Here is a 17,309-nt window from a genome sequence, read left to right on the forward strand (position 1 = left end):
GAATAATGCGTCACTCTTTAGTTTTTAAGAGCTGGTTTTGTTGTTGTTTGTTTTGTACTTCACTTTAAAAAAATGTTTTGTTATTCTTTTAAAACTAAATAGTGCCCCCTCTTAAGGGGGGGAGCTACCATAAAATACACCGTTTTTGTCTTCAAGTCACTTGTTTGACCACAACATTCATGAAACTGAACTGTTTGTGTTAACATTTGGTGTGCATTTGCTTTATTGTATGTAGAATGATAGGGCACAAAAAAAAAATAGGTGTGGTTACGGTAACATAGCCAAAAAAAATAGGGTAGGAAGGTAGGCAATCGCTTTTTTTTCTAATGTGTACAAATTAAACCTACTTGACAGGGAAATAAGTGTGCGACTCGGGCGCTTTCGCTTTCATTGCGTTTTCTGCACTCGTTTACTTTTTTTGTTTTTGTATTTTTTTGACAAATGTAATAAAAAGTTATAGGGTCGGCTCAAAAAAATAGGGTAGGTCGGGTTACCGTAACCACACCTATTTTTTTTTTCGGCCTAGTATATGGTCCAAACAAATTTGCTATTACAGTATTAGATTGACTTAAGTCAAAATTATTAAATGAAAAATAAGCAAAGCGTTGAATCAAAACATGTTGGTTCACGGATGACAAGATAATTTCAACACTATTCATCAAAATGATTTGAACTTTTGCAGAAATGTTTTAGACATTCTTATAGATGTTTTGTTCGAGAGGATAAGCTCTAAGAAAAAAAGTTAAAGAGATACACATTTTCCAGTGTTCATACATTTTGTACCCACAAAGTCAACATTTGTATCACTTTAACTTTTTTTAACAAGCTTGTACCACCCGAGGGGAGGGGAAATAGCTCAGTCTGTAGCGGCACTGTCTTCAAAACCAGTTGTTGCTATCGGCGTGGGTTCGATCCCCACGTTCGGCAAGGGATTTATTTCCCAGAGTCGACTTTGTGCAGACTCTCCTGGGTGTCCGAATCCCCCTGTGTGCATGCATGCGGACAATAAAGAATCCAAGTTCATAGCTAAAGTCTCTGGGATTGGAAACATGAATACACGCATGCAGGGGAGAAAAAAAAGACAGTGTCATACTCTATGGCCGCTCGCTTTTCCCAGTGAGAAAGCAACCCGAAATTCCATGAGGGTAGCCTCACAGGACTACATGAAATCTTATCTTTATCCTATTCTTATCCTTCCACCTGAATATTTTGATGACTGGAATATAAGCACAGTGTGTTTACAGGCAGGTGGGTGGTGCGTCCCCAATACATCACTGCGTCGCTCAGAGCAGGGAAATGGCTGGACGAGGTTGACTATGAGTGGAGCAGCCTGGAGGCTGGCCACGATCAGACCTTGGCCGTCGCTGCCAAGCGGAATCGTTGGCGAGCCTCTAACTCGACAGAAAAGATCTTCACTGACTGGCAGGCAGCTGTTGCCTTGAGCGATGCCAAGCGTCAAAGTGTATACAAGAGGTATGTCATTTTCTCAAGCTAGGGTGTTTGATCATATATATTTTACAAGACAGTGTTTGATACGTATTTTACAAGACAGTGTTTTTATGCAAACTCGAAACCTTGACATCTTCAGCTTTGTTTTTGACTCACATGCGAAGCAAAAGTGAGTCTATTTACTCACCCGAGTCGTCCGTCCGTCCGTCCGTCCGGAAAACTTTAACGTTGGATATTTCTTGGACACTATTCAGTCTATCAGTACCAAATTTGGCAAGATGGTGTATGATGACAAGGCCCCAAAAAACATACATAGCATCTTGACCTTGCTTCAAGGTCAAGGTCGCAGGGGCCATAAATGTTGCCTAAAAAACAGCTATTTTTCCCATTTTCTCTGAAGTTTTTGAGATTCAATACCTCACCTATATATGATATATAGGGCAAAGTAAGCCCCATCTTTTGATACCAGTTTGGTTTACCTTGCTTCAAGGTCAAGGTCACAGGAGCTCTTCAAAGTTGGATTGTATACATATTTTGAAGTGACCTTGACCCTGAACTATGGAAGATAACTGTTTCAAACTTAAAAATTATGTGGGGCACATGTTATGCTTTCATCATGAGACACATTTGGTCACATATGATCAAGGTCAAGGTCACTTTGACCCTTATGAAATGTGACCAAAATAAGGTAGTGAACCACTAAAAGTGACCATATCTCATGGTAGAAAGAGCCAATAAGCACCATTGTACTTCCTATGTCTTGAATTAACAGCTTTGTGTTGCATGACCTTGGATGACCTTGACCTTGGGTCAAGGTCACATGTATTTTGGTAGGAAAAATGTGTAAAGCATGTGAGTCGTATGGGCTTTGCCCTTCTTGTTGTATTTATGCAGTGCAGTAGCAGAAATTGAAGAAATGTTTAGAATCGGATGTCTAGATGAGACAAAAAGGTTGATGGTTCAGCATTTATTCGATGCTCGAAAATAATTCCATATGTCAAAATCAGTTCAGCAAGCGTTGATTCACACATAGACCAAATAGCCTGGACCGCCAACTCATCACGTGACCCTTCGAGGTTACGACTCTCGACTTTCAGGGGCGCGTGAAAGGCCAGCGATTCGAAGACAGTGAAAAGAAAGCACGCTCCAGTTATTTGTGACAATGGGAGGTGACAATGAACTGGATTTTCCAAAAATCCAAACTAAACTTAACAAAGCTCATCGAAAAACATGTTCCATATGCACTTTTGCTGAGTTTATTTTAGCATTTTCAGAACTTACCTCGGCAACTTCGTCCATGTTTACAATCGACACCGGATATGACATTCCCCTGATTTCTGAAAGGCCATGTAAGCGTAGGTTCCTAAATGCGAGTGCCGCTACCTCGTAATAGAGAGAAAGAGCGGAGAGAGAGCTAGTTGGTGGTCCAGGATAAATGGTCTATGATTCACACGAGATACTCATCTAGGTTCTTGTTAAAGGCGATCCTTAATTCAGCCCCAAGTTTGACTTGGCGGAAACTCAGTGCTTTGTGCAGCCAGCTTTGCGAAGTAGACAGCTCCCAATTGATTTGAAGCTCAAGAGTTAGGCCAAAAAAAAAAAATTGTCTGTTTAGGGTAACCCGACCGACCCTATCGATTTGGCGCCGACCCAAAAACTTTTTTTTGATTTCAAAAAAAAGAAAGAAAAAAAAGAGGTAAAAATGCTAAAAAAAGACATTTGGCGTTTCTTTCTCTCCCTTTCTCTCTGTTTTATTTATACGTTAGTTTTGAAACATGTATTCATCAAATATAAGAAGTGAATGTTCAGCCAACATAGCATTTACACCACACACAACAAAAAAAAAAAAAAATAATAAAAAAAACCTACCTACCGACCCTATTTTTTTTAGCCATGTTACCAGAAACAGACAAATTTTTTTTTGGCCTTACAGTGAATTTGTTATCAGGGCTCCCCACGAACGCCCGTCCTATAGGGTCACGGGACCCCCACTTTTTTAATGTTTAGAGGGTCCACGGACCTCCTTAGCAGAGTTTTAGAGGGTCACAAGGGTCCCGGGTCCCCAAACCCCCTATTTACATATAACGCATTGTGATTGTGAATACTGTGATATGAACTGGTTTTTTGTTTTACCAGAATATTCGAGGAGGACACTTCAACTATACCAAGTCAAATGCAACAGACACGAACACTTTTTTCCCGCGTGAAAATGGGACAATTTGTGTTTGCACTTTGACTTAGCTGACGACTAAAGTCTGAAAAGAGTATACGGGACGCACGACAGAGGAAATTAAGTGCGTCCCGGGACCCGCTCTTTGTAGGTTTAGTGCGTCCCGGGACCCGCTCTTTGTAGGTTTAGTGCGTCCCAGGACCCGCTCTTTGTAGGTTTAGTGTGTCCCGGGATCCGCTCTTTGTAGGTTTAGTGCGTCCCGGGACCCGCTCTTTGTAGGTTTAGTGCGTCCCGGGACCCGCTCTTTGTAGGTTTAGTGCGTCCCGGGCCCCGCTCTTTGTAGGTTTAGTGCGTCCCGGGCCCCGCTCTTTGTAGGTTTAGTGCGTCCCGGGACCCGCTCTTTGTAGGTTTAGTGCGTCCCGGGACCCGCTCTTTGTAGGTTTAGTGCGTCCCGGGCCCCGCTCTTTGTAGGTTTAGTGCGTCCCGGGCCCCGCTCTTTGTAGGTTTAGTGCGTCCCGGGCCCCGCTCTTTGTAGGTTTAGTGCGTCCCGGGCCCCGCTCTTTGTAGGTTTAGTGCGTCCCGGGACCCGCTCTTTGTAGGTTTAGTGCGTCCCGGGCCCCGCTCTTTGTAGGTTTAGTGCGTCCCGGGCCCCGCTCTTTGTAGGTTTAGTGCGTCCCGGGCCCCGCTCTTTGTAGGTTTAGTGCGTCCCGGGCCCCGCTCTTTGTAGGTTTAGTGCGTCCCGGGCCCCGCTCTTTGTAGGTTTAGTGCGTCCCGGGCCCCGCTCTTTGTAGGTTTAGTGCATCCCGGGCCCCGCTCTTTGTAGGTTTAGTGCGTCCCAGGACCCGCTCTTTGTAGGTTTAGTGCGTCCCGGGACCCCCTCCATGAATTTCTACGTGATTTCGGCTTCTTGTGCATATAGGACGCAGGGACGCGCGCTATGGGGAGCCCTGGTGATGTCATGTCAAGATTGCTGTGTTGTCTTGCAGACTGTTGGTGCTGGGCGGAGCCAAAGTGTGTGATGTCAAGCTGCCCGTCAAAGACCCCTTCAAGTACAGTGACTGTCTCACCTACCTGTTTGTGGATGAAACCACTGCGCCGCTCACGCAATCCCTGCAGGACATGGGCGTCATGTGTCTGTGTGCTGACTACATCAGTGACTTCATTGTCCTTGTAAGGCTGAGTCTTGTTCTTTTCTCTCTTTTTTTTCTTTTTTACATTTAGTCAAGTTTTGACTAAATGGTTTAACATAGAGGGGGAATCGAGATGAGGGTCGTGGTGTATGTGTGTCTGTGCGTGTGCGTGTGTGTGTGTGTGTAGAGCGATTCAGACCAAACTACTGGACCGATCTTTATGATGTAGATTTTTCTTATCTTGTGAGGTGGATAGAGAGAGGGAAAGTCATGTAGATCTATATTTCTTATCTTGTGAGGTGGATTCAGAGATAGGGCGAGTCATGTAGATTTTTCTTATCTTGTGAGGTGGATAGAAAGAGGGCGAGTCATGTAGATTTTTCTTATCTTGTGAGGTGGATTCAGAGATAGGGCGAGTCATGTAGATTTTTCTTATCTTGTGAGGTGGATTCAGAGATAGGGCGAGTCATGTAGATATTTCTTATCTTGTGAGGTGGATAGAAAGAGGGCGAGTCATGTAGATTTTTCTTATCTTGTGAGGTGGATTCAGAGATAGGGCGAGTCATGTAGATTTTTCTTATCTTGTGAGGTGGATTCAGAGATAGGGCGAGTCATGTAGATTTTTCTTATCTTGTGAGGTGGATAGAGAGAGGGCAAGTCATGTAGATTTTTCTTATCTTGTGAGGTGGATAGAAAGAGGGCGAGTCATGTAGATTTTTCTTATCTTGTGAGGTGGATTCAGAGATAGGGCGAGTCATGTAGATTTTTCTTAGCTTGTGAGGTGGATTCAGAGATAGGGCGAGTCATGTAGATTTTTCTTATCTTGTGAGGTGGATAGAGAGAGGGCGAGTCATGTAGATTTTTCTTATTTTGGGAGATGGATATAGACAGGGCAAGTCGTGTAGATTTTTGACTCACATGCGAAGCAAAAGTGAGTCTATGTACTCACCCGAGTCGTCCGTCCGTCCGGAAAACTTTATTCTTATCTTTGTTGTACATGCAAAAATAAATTGTTGACTGTTGTCACCATTGTGATGTGCAGCACCCATCTCCAGACCCCATGGACTACCTCCAGCTGGTCAACGCCGGTCACCAGCCACCAAACAACTCTCCACATCTAGGTCCCGGTCAATCCGCTGACCGCTCCATCACGCTCGGGGGGTCTGGTTGTGAGAATGCATCCACAGCGACACGGGACTCGACCGCAGTGGACCAGAATCACCGTGACGATGAAATGCTTGTGTTCTCGCAAGTGCCGTCTCAGAGGGCCAGTGCTCTAAGATTGGCTGGAGGCGATACTGAAGATGAAATGCTAGTTTTCTCGCAAGTACAGTCCCAGAAGGCCAGTGCTCTAAGATCGGCCGGAGGCGATACTGAAGATGAAATGCTGGTCCTATCTCAGTGTCCGTCAGCGCAGAAGAGCTACTCTGCAACCTCCAATGATGACAGCGAACTGGAGGTTCTTGATCAGACAGAGTTTCGGGCGAAAACTCCAGAAGTCATTGACATCAGTACTGATGATGATGAAATCATTTTTGTGTCAGACAGCTGCACATCTGCAGGCAGCACCTCAACTGCTGGTGTGAACGGAAGAGTTGATGATTGGGCTATTTTCCAGTTTGACAGTAAAAGAACGCCAAGCGGTTGTGCCAAAAAATCTCCCCAAAAGACTGGCACAGGTGATAGAACTGCTCTTGTGAAATCCGAGCTCAGTTCACCGAAACGTAAGCGTCCTGCTGCTGCTGTTGGTAGCTCTCCAAGCAAAGGCAAGAAAGCCAGGACCCCCACGAAGAGCTGTAGGGAAGTCAGTGCAGAAAACGGTGACCTCTGGTTGACCTTGGATGCCGATAGCGACCAGCTGATGCTGATATCCGGCACGACAGGGAGAGGTACAAAGGGGGGGCAGTCAGCGACAGTCACCTCAGCAAAATGCACTGAGACATCATCTGTTGCAACTACATCATCTACACCATCAAAATCTGCTACCTCTTCTTACACAAAAAGAACTTCAGCCTCTGCAACCAAGTCAAAATCTTTGATATGTTCATCATCACTGTCATCAGCATCATCACTGTCGTCGGTATGGCCCACAGCAGCTACACCATCAAAACCAGCTGCTTCTTCTCACCCACCAAGTACCCCTGCAGCTGCCGCATCTGCCACCAAGTCGAAAAGCTCAGCATGTTCATCGTCATCATCACGGTTATCATCATCACAACCCACAAACTTTGTGGTCAAGTCAAAAGCCTTTGCACATGCCTCATCACAATTATCTTCATCTCAACCCGCAAATTCTGCCTCTAAGTCAAAAACTTCTGCACGTTCATCATCAAGATTATCGTCATCTCAACCCACAAACTCTGCAGCGAAGTCAAAAAACCCGGCAAGATCATCATCTTCGTCATTGATATCGTCATCGCAACCCGCAAGCTCCAGAAAACGAAAGGCAAAGGACGATGATGACGACTCGGACTGCGTGATCACAGTGTGGGATCACAAGAAGGAACTGGAGAGAATGAGCAGGGATGTGACCAAGGATCCCACCAAACAGTCGCTGGTTTCAACATCTGCCAAGAAAGTGCAGCGGTCACTTCGCGATTGGTTCTCGTCGTCGGGCAAAGAAAATGATGGAACAGAAGTACTTACGAAAGAGTTGAATGCAATGTCAAAAGTGAAAAGGGAATCGGCGAAACAGTTTCAGAGCAAAAGTGACAACCTGCAAAAGAGAACAGCTGAGCAAAATCTTGTTTTGTCAAAGCAGTCGGTGACAGAATGTACAAAGCAGTCGACGACAAAAAGTACTGTCGTTCTGCAGCAACTGGCCTTAGAAGATCATGCATCAAGTTCAACATCCTCAGTGCATAAACCAGAACGTGCATCCCAAAGTATTTCACAGAAAAAGTGTACACCTGTAAGTGCATCACAAGTCAGCATGCAGAAACAGTGTGCACCACGGTGTGAACCAGATACCACTGTGCAGAAGCAGACTGTGGCAGTGTGTGTGCAGGAACAGTCCTCATCAGACGTTGTCGCAGAGGTCGCTATGCAGGAGGAAACTTCAGCAGACGTTGCACCATTGGTCAGTGTGAAAAGACGAACAGCGCCAGAAAGCACGTCACACTTGCTGGAACAGATTGCACCAAGAAAGGACAGTGCTTTGGGTGCTAGTCCCTCCAATAAACCAAGAACAGAATCCAACAAAAGCTCTGTTGCGTGTGTTGAAGGTGTGTCAGGTCTCGGTACGTCACAGTCACTGTCGTCGGTGGATACAGCAACTTTACCCATACCAGCAGCACTAGCGGGTGTTTCAGATCCATTGCCACTGAGACATCCCGTATCTACACGTGTGACACCTGTGAATTCATCAGTGAAAAGAATCCGAAATAGTCGGGGTAAACCTCATGCCGTGTTGTCCCCCAGACCACAGAACAACACCCGAATCGGCCGAAGAACAAGAAATCAAACAGATCGCATGTCAAAGTTCTTGGCCACTGTCAGCAGAAAGAGAAAAACCAGCAATCAGGTACCGGACAAAGCAGAAAATACTTCTGAAGCAGGTTCTCCGTTAAAACTGGAGACTAAAACAGTGCCAGCAAAGAGAGTGAAAACCGTGAGGGGTCTGAGCCGAAAGCTGGCAGTTGAAAATTTGCTTCAGAATTCAGAACCTGATTCAAATGTGGAGAAAACAAAATCAGCGATAGCTACAGTTTCAAACCTTGTACAGGAAATTTCAACCACTGCCTCAGAAGTACGTCAGAGAAATTCAAACCCTGCTTCAAGCATGGAAAAGAGAGTGTCAGGAAACGCACTGATTTCTGTTTCACGTCAGAAAGAAATAAAGGACAGTAGTGCTTTCAGTCCCGGGGAGATGGGATGGCGGACAATTCCGGAATCACTGAATCAGATCATGTCAGGTTGTGTGGATGACAGTGACTTCCAGTCGGCCATCTGTACGGTGATGTCGGTGAGGACCTCTTCTCCGTCTGTGGAGATGGTGAAACACCTGGTGACAGTGATAAAGGTAGGAAGCCGGTGATATATATATATCTATATATAATATGTGTCATTCCATAAAGCTGTGTACCAAAAGTGTGACATGCATCGTAAAAATTGAAACTGTCTGAATAGGTTGTTTTTATGGTTTATGTGACAGATATAGACATATGCCACGATGCCATGCTAAACAAAAGATAAGTTTATGCTTTTTGGATACGAGGGGTGGTCGGAAAGGTGTGTAACATCACACATGTTTAGCGTAAAATGTTGTCCAAACACACAAGACAGATTACAAAAAGCCATAGTATAATAGTAACAAGTTTTATTTGCTTCCCATTCAGAGCTCATTCTGAACAAAATGCAGTCGGGGGAAACGAATTGAAATAGATATTTGGTAACTAAAAGTAAAACGTATTTGTTTGGTTGCGTCAACCAACAAACAAACAGTATCAATAACAAAACATCGAGTCGACATTCAGCTAGAAAATGAACATTGAAAGTCCAGAATCAGTTATCACAGAGACCAAATCGCCTCATTTTTGCGACCATATTTTTGTGATCATGCTTCGAAAAAGTCAATGTACTTTACGGGTTTTCACAGCTTATGTGTCCGAAACAATGTACTGCTGATTTCAAAGCTACATGGCACAGATTATAAACACGATGGGCAACTTTTTAGATCTAGTTGACCACTTGGGCCTTTTTGTTATATTTGATTGATAATTCAATCTTTTCTTAGTGGTCCTGTCAGAAACATTATTCTTCCTTTACCATAAATCTAAGTGTCATGTGCGAGAAAAATCTCACAATTTCTAACTTTAAGAAGTTGGGGAGGGTAAATGCTGCAAGCTTGTGAAATCCGATGCTAAATTTGCCTGCTTGGTTCGCCCAGTCAAGTCTTCCGGATACATAAGCGTAGTATCACCAGGCAGTTTGAAGGGACTGCTCTTTTTTTTTGCTTAATGCCCACTAACAAGGAAATCAGCGTAACCTGAACAAATATAAACGAAGCTTAGTGGCGACACGCGAAAGTCAAAATCACATTCAAATCAGATCAAATTGACACGGCGCACATTCTAACACGTTCACTACACATCAGTAATGCCTGATAATACACACAGTCGCATATTCGTGCGTACAGAAGTTATAGACACGTTCACGTAGTTCGCAATTGGTTTCATAAACCAAATGTTACGTAGGCAACCGTTATTTTTGAACGATCCAAATGCACACTGTAAACATCCGTAAGGGCAAACAGCTAAGTGCATATGTAACACTAGCACAAAACACAACGAAGATGTATGTTGGGGTCGCATGGTCGCATTTCATTGGCAGCCACACGGATACTTAAAAACAAGATGTAAGCAATGTCACAATAAAAACGCCATTTTGACGTCATTTTCTGTGTTTGCTTTCCTACAAAACACTAACCATCCTAACGATCTTCTTGATTTTATTATCGTTATCTCTTTGGTCAATTTGCAGTCTGTTGGTATCCTTCATTCGAGAAGCAAGAAAAACATTCCGAAATCGTACTCTAAAGTCATGACCCTCTTGTGGTACACAGCTTTGTGGAAGGACCCATATATATACGACTTGTGTGTGTGTGTGTTCGCGATGCACGGCCAAAGTTCTCGATGGATCTGCTTCAAATTTGGTGGGCATATTCAGGTAGACCCCGGACACAACCTGGTCGATGAGAATTTTCAACACGTGCTCTCAGCGCGCAGCGCTGAACCGATTTTGTTTTTTCTGTACATCCACTACATCCATTCCCAGTAACTCTTCCTTATCTTCTCCAGTGTTTTGCGCGTTTATCTCCCTTTCTACGTGTGGCGTCAATCCATATTCCCGTTACTATTTTTAGAAGGTCCACAACGTTTTCATCCCGGCGAAGTCGGATATTCCCGTTACTATTTTTAGAAGGTCACTGTCCACAACGCTTTCATCCCGACGAAGCCGGGTATTCCTCCACTTCTTCCCGGCAAAGCCGGGTATTCGGCTCTACTTCTTCCCGGCGAAGCCGGGTATCATTCGGCTCTACTTCTTCCCGGCAAAGCCGGGTACCCGGCGAAGCGGGTATTCATTCTACTATATATATATATATAACGACTGTACTTAAATGGCTAATCACTAAATTAACCTTTTCACTGCCAGAGCTGACTTGGCAAGAAATGATTGAAATCTTAGCTCAGAAGCCTGCAGTCTATGACAAAAACTGAAAAAAGCGATTTTATTTTTGTTTTTGATTGAAGTTTGTTTTTCGTTTTTCACAGGCATATGTGGCTTTTATTGGCAGACAATTGCGTGAACTGTGTCCCTGGATCTCGGAGAACATTAACTTTCCTTGCAAAGTCTGCAAAATCAAATTGTGTCCTTTTTAAATTTAATTGAAACAAAAAAAGATTTGAAGGGTAAAACAAAATCTAGGGTAGGGAGGAAAAATAGGGTTGGTCGGGGAATCCGAAACAAGGTACTTTTTTATTCTGCCTAATTTACGGGTTTTCAAGGCATTTTACTTTAACCTCATTATTTCAGATTGCCACATACAATATACAGACCAGCTGATTCCACACAAGAAATCGTCAGTGAAATCGTGGGACCTCGTAAGTGACTCCTGGCGCCAAGTCACTTACGAGGTTTCACGATTACACTGACGAAATGAAGAATGAGTCTTTTAATCAAGCGTTTACTGTTGACAGAAAGCAGACAAGGTGAACCTAGTGGACCAGGGGTTGGCTGTGCTGAACGCATGGCTGGACAAGTATCCACCAGTGACCCCTGGACTGCGCACCGTCTACGAGAAGGGTTTGGCTCTGGACAGTTGGGAGACCTTCAGGACAATACTGCAGTAAGTGGTATGCCATGTGTGATTTTGGTAAGTCTGTGGCTGCCAAGTCCTCTCAGAATACACGAATTCTGGAAATAAAGTTTTCTGTTTGTATGGGTTGTGAAAGAGTGAATACTGCAGCATTTACTGAGGCAAGCTTTCTCAAGTGACATGATAGGCCATTCACTAGCAAAGTGGTGTGTGTGAAAGATTGCCTCACTCAAAACAAGAGTATTCACAATCTATTCACTTGCAAAGTGGTGTGTGTGTGAAAGATTGCCTCACTCAAAACAAGACTATTCACAATCTATTCACTTGCAAAGTGGTGTGTGTGTGAAAGATTGCCTCACTCAAAACAAGAGTATTCACAATCTATTCACTGGCAAAGTGGTGTGTGTGAAAGATTGCCTCACTCAAAACAAGACTATTCACAATCTATTCACTAGCAAAGTGGTGTGTGTGAAAGATTGCCTCACTCAAAACAAGAGTATTCACAATCTATTCACTAGCAAAGTGGTGTGTGTGAAAGATTGCCTCACTCAAAACAAGACTATTCACAATCTATTCACTAGCAAAGTGGTGTGTGTGAAAGATTGCCTCACTCAAAACAAGACTATTCACAATCTATTCACTAGCAAAGTGGTGTGTGTGAAAGATTGCCTCACTCAAAACAAGAGTATTCACAATCTATTCACTAGCAAAGTGGTGTGTCTGAAAGATTGCCTCACTCAAAACAAGAGTATTCACAATCTATTCACTAGCAAAGTGGTGTGTGTGAAAGATTGCCTCACTCAAAACAAGAGTATTCACAATCTATTCACTAGCAAAGTGGTGTGTGTGAAAGATTGCCTCACTCAAAACAAGACTATTCACAATCTATTCACTAGCAAAGTGGTGTGTGTGAAAGATTGCCTCACTCAAAACAAGAGTATTCACAATCTATTCACTAGCAAAGTGGTGTGTGTGAAAGATTGCCTCACTCAAAACAAGAGTATTCACAATCTATTCACTAGCAAAGTGGTGTGTGTGAAAGATTGCCTCACTCAAACAAGAGTATTCACAATCTATTCACTAGCAAAGTGGTGTGTGTGAAAGATTGCCTCACTCAAAACAAGACTATTCACAATCTATTCACTAGCAAAGTGGTGTGTGTGAAAGATTGCCTCACTCAAAACAAGAGTATTCACAATCTATTCACTAGCAAAGTGGTGTGTGTGAAAGATTGCCTCACTCAAAACAAGAGTATTCACAATCTATTCACTAGCAAAGTGGTGTGTGTGAAAGATTGCCTCACTCAAAACAAGACTATTCACAATCTATTCACTAGCAAAGTGGTGTGTCTGAAAGATTGCCTCACTCAAAACAAGAGTATTCACAATCTATTCACTAGCAAAGTGGTGTGTCTGAAAGATTGCCTCACTCAAAACAAGAGTATTCACAATCTATTCAAACCTGACAGAGTTATTTCCTGGGTTCATCTATTGCTTGAAATATTTATAAAGATAGCATGCTGACAAGTGATTAATGTCAAATGACCAATAAACTTTTTGAGGTACAGTATATATATCTCAAGATGCCAAGCGCTGTCAAAGATAATAACAATGACAGCTTATATATTCTGAAAAAGTATTGACCCTTTTGACGCTGTTTTCAAGCTGTTCCTCGCCAGGGAGCAATTTGAGAAAAGCGTTAGCTTCAAAGTCGCTCGGGTATGGAGCAAACTGAATTTGTTCATTTAGATAAGTCTGGTCTTTCTTTGGTTAGGTTTGGTTACCCATAATGATAAACGTCTTTTCCACTGGCCACCAAGGCTGACAGTGATTTTGTTTCCAAATTAGTGGAACCTCCCTTTTAAGTCTTCCAAAAATCTGACAAGATCAGGTCTTGAAAAGGAGGAAGTCTTAAATTGGGGGTAGATTTACAGAGGTTATGAACAGAAAATCTGACAAGATCAGGTCTTGAAAATAATACTAATAATAATAAAAAAAACCGCTGGCGCTGGACCCGAGTACTCTTCAGACTGGCTCGCTCCCCCAGTATGAAAGTTTTTGTCTTCTGCACGTGGATTTAAAAAATTTTTTTATTTTTATTTATTTTACACAATTAAAAAAATTATTAGAGTAAAATAAAACATTAAAACGTTCATAATAAACAATTGTAAACAAGAATTTAAAAAAAAAATAGACCGCCCATGCCGGGAATCGAATCCGGATCCCTTGGATTTAAAAAAGAAAAAAAGAAAAAAATTATTTATTTATTTTACACAATTAAAAAAATTATTACAGTAAAATAAAACATTAAAAGGTTCATAATAAACAATAGTAAACAAGAATTTATTATAAAAAAAAAATATAAAAAAAAAAAGACAGCCCATGCCGGGAATCGAACCCGGATCATTTTAGCAATAGTCGGAAACGTTTTCCACCAAGCCACCAACTCTATCATTCGCCAGTGAACTCAAATGCCTATATACTCCTCGCGCACAGTGGTACACGCACGCAAAGCACGCACGCACTCAAAGCCTGGTGTCACTGTCGCTGGCTGGCTGGCGGATTAGCCGAACGGCTGTTCTATCCCACCGCGAATCGCGCCCGCCGTTAAGAGTCGTTTTTGAGGAATATTTCGCATTTAGGTCCCAGGTAACATTATGAAGTTTTAATACGATCAATCGGACCTATTATCAAGTTAGTGTATCAACTTTTGAACAAACTGCGCCCAGTAGTTTCCCAGCAATAAGCTGTTAAGTCGAGACAGACAGACACACAATTAAAGTGTGCAGGACCCTAGTACTGCGTACTCGGGGATAATAAATGATCATTTATATAGCGCAACGTCATAACTTTACAATTATGCTCTTTGCGCTTGACACATTTAAAATTAAAACACAGTCATACAAGCATTTACATCTACATTCATAGTCAACAACGCTTAATTAAAAGCATACACCATCAAACATACATTACAAAAGATTCTTCCACTAACTAAATAATAAAACATGAATAAAATAGGTAGTGAAAAATCACTAAAACAACAAATAACACTAAAATTAAAACACAGTAACAGTTATACAAGCATTTACATCTACATTCATAGTCAACAACGCTTAATTAAAAGCATACACCATCAAACATACATTACAAAAGATTCTTCCACTAACTAAGTAATAAAAACATGAATAAAATAGGTAGTGAAAAATCACTAAAACAACAAATAACACTACATGTAGCCTACTGACGGACTGAGAAAACAAAATCAGGGGTTGTATTTCTTGAAGAGGTGCGTTTTAAGTGCTCGTTTGAATGCTTGGGGTGACTGAGAGTGGCGGATGTGAAAGGGGAGAGAATTCCATTGTGTGGGTGCGCAGAAAGTAAAAGTGCGGGAGTCTTAAATTGGGGGTAGATTTACAGAGGTTATGAACAGACAATCTGAAAAAGCAAGGTCTTGAAAAGGAGGGAGTCTTCAACTGGAGGTTCCTAATAGGGGAGTTCCACTGTACAGGAAAATCGGAATAACTAAGGTCTTAAAAGGGAGGGAGTCATAAACTGGGGGGTCTTCAATCAATCAATCAATATGAGGCTTATATCGCGCGTATTCCGTGGGTACAGTTCTAAGCGCAGGGATTTATTTTTATTTTTTATTTTTTTATTTTATGCAATTTATATCGCGCACATATTCGAGGCGCAGGGATTTATTTATGCCGTGTGAGATGGAATTTTTTTTACACAATACATCACGCATTCACATCGGCCAGCAGATCGCAGGCATTTTGGCGCATATCCTACTTTTCACGGCCTATTATTCCAAGTCACACAGTTATTTTGGTGGACATTTGTATCTATGCCTATACAATTTTGCCAGGAAAGACCCTTTTTGTCCATCGTGGGATCTTTAACGTGCACACCCCAATGTAGTGTACACGAAGGGACCTCGGTTTTTCGTCTCATCCGAAAGACTAGCACTTGAACCCACCCCCTAGGTTAGGAAAGGGGGGAGAAAATTGCTAACGCCCTGACCCAGAGTCGAACTCGCAACCTCTCGCTTCCGAGCGCAAGTGCGTTACCACTCGGCCACCCAGTCCACTCGGCCACCCAGTCTTAAAAGGGAGGTTCCACTGTTTTCACTAAATTGTGTTTTCTGGTGATTTACAGGGATGCTGTGTGTGAAGCAGAGGTTGAAGAGGACTTGGATGACAGCAAATCGGCCTCTGGACCGAGAGCACTTCTCATCCTTCGCATAGTGGTCAAGGCCTTGGAGAAAAATTTCCATCAGTTTATGCAAAAGTAAGGCTTTTTTCTTGAGTCTGCTGATACAGTACCACCATGAACTCTCAAACTCAACTTTCGGTTGATCGTTTGGTCCTCTGTGATACAGTGTCTTGCTCAGCTAAGGGCTTCAGACGCATGTCCACACATGCCTGCATGCAAAGAAGCACACTCAGTTGCTGAGTCACTCACTCATTCATTCACTGGCTCACTCAACCTGCTATGTCAAAAAATTGTGTTTGTATGGTATTGTATGTATACAGGTGTGATGTTTGTGTGACTGTGACACTGTACAGTTCATGTTCTCTGGCTCTCATTTGCCTACTGTGGTTCTCTCTCTCTCTCTCTCTCTCTCTCTCTCTCTCTCTCTCTCTCTCTCTCTCTCTCTCTCTCTCTCTCTCTCTCTCTCTCCCTCTCTCTCGCTCTCTGATTCTCTTTTTTCTTTCTTTCTGACCCGTCCCTTACCCCACCTGTAGCTTTCTATTTCTGCTTCTTTGTCAGAAGTAAAATAGCATGCATTTTGTGTTGCCAGTGCCAGTGGACAGGGTCGGATCCAGTGCCTGGTGATCAGAAGTAAAGTAGCATGCATTGTGTTGCCAGTGCCAGCAGACAGGGTCGGATCCAGTGCCTGGTGATCAGAAGTAAAGTAGCATGCATTTTGTTGCCAGTGCCAGTAGACAGGGTCGGATCCAGTGCCTGGTGATCAGAAGTAAAATAGCATGCATTTTGTGTTGCCAGTGCCAGTAGACAGGGTCGGATCCAGTGCCTGGTGATCAGAAGTAAAGTAGCATGCATTTTGTGTTGCCAGTGCCAGCAGACAGGGTCGGATCCAGTGCCTGGTGATCAGAAGTAAAGTAGCATGCATTTTGTGTTGCCAGTGCCAGCAGACAGGGTCGGATCCAGTGCCTGGTGATCAGAAGTAAAATAGCATGCATTGTGTTGCCAGTGCCAGCAGACAGGGTCGGATCCAGTGCCTGGTGATCAGAAGTAAAATAGCATGCATTGTGTTGCCAGTGCCAGCAGACAGGGTCGGATCCAGTGCCTGGTGATCAGAAGTAAAGTAGCATGCATTGTGTTGCCAGTGCCAGCAGACAGGGTCGGATCCAGTGCCTGGGGATCAGAAGTAAAGTAGCATGCATTGTGTTGCCAGTGCCAGCAGACAGGGTCGGATCCAGTGCCTGGTGATCAGAAGTAAAATAGCATGCATTGTGTTGCCAGTGCCTGCAGACAGGGTCGGATCCAGTGCCTGGTGATCAGAAGTAAAGTAGCATGCATTGTGTTGCCAGTGCCAGCAGACAGGGTCGGATCCAGTGCCTGGTGATCAGAAGTAAAGTAGCATGCATTGTGTTGCCAGTGCCAACAGACAGGGTCGGATCCAGTGCCTGGTGATCAGAAGTAAAGTAGCATGCATTGTGTTGCCAGTGCCAGTAGACAGGGTCGGATCCAGTGCCTGGTGATCAGAAGTAAAGTAG

At 43.2% G+C, this 17,309-nt stretch overlaps 1 protein-coding gene across 1 annotated transcript in view; it reads left to right on the forward strand.

Moving 5' to 3' along the window:
- The window catches only part of LOC138967505 (platelet binding protein GspB-like), a 36,016-nt gene that overhangs the window by 1,349 nt on the left and 17,358 nt on the right, over positions 1 to 17,309 (forward strand). The window contains exons 3-7 of the mRNA XM_070340067.1: positions 1,245 to 1,473; positions 4,606 to 4,789; positions 5,792 to 8,770; positions 11,448 to 11,596; positions 15,724 to 15,855. Of these exons, the coding sequence (XP_070196168.1) occupies positions 1,245 to 1,473; positions 4,606 to 4,789; positions 5,792 to 8,770; positions 11,448 to 11,596; positions 15,724 to 15,855 (3,673 nt within the window). The remainder of the gene's footprint in view (positions 1 to 1,244; positions 1,474 to 4,605; positions 4,790 to 5,791; positions 8,771 to 11,447; positions 11,597 to 15,723; positions 15,856 to 17,309) is intronic.

This window comes from Littorina saxatilis, linkage group LG5, assembly GCF_037325665.1.
Source record: "Littorina saxatilis isolate snail1 linkage group LG5, US_GU_Lsax_2.0, whole genome shotgun sequence".
Taxonomy (NCBI): domain Eukaryota; kingdom Metazoa; phylum Mollusca; class Gastropoda; order Littorinimorpha; family Littorinidae; genus Littorina; species Littorina saxatilis.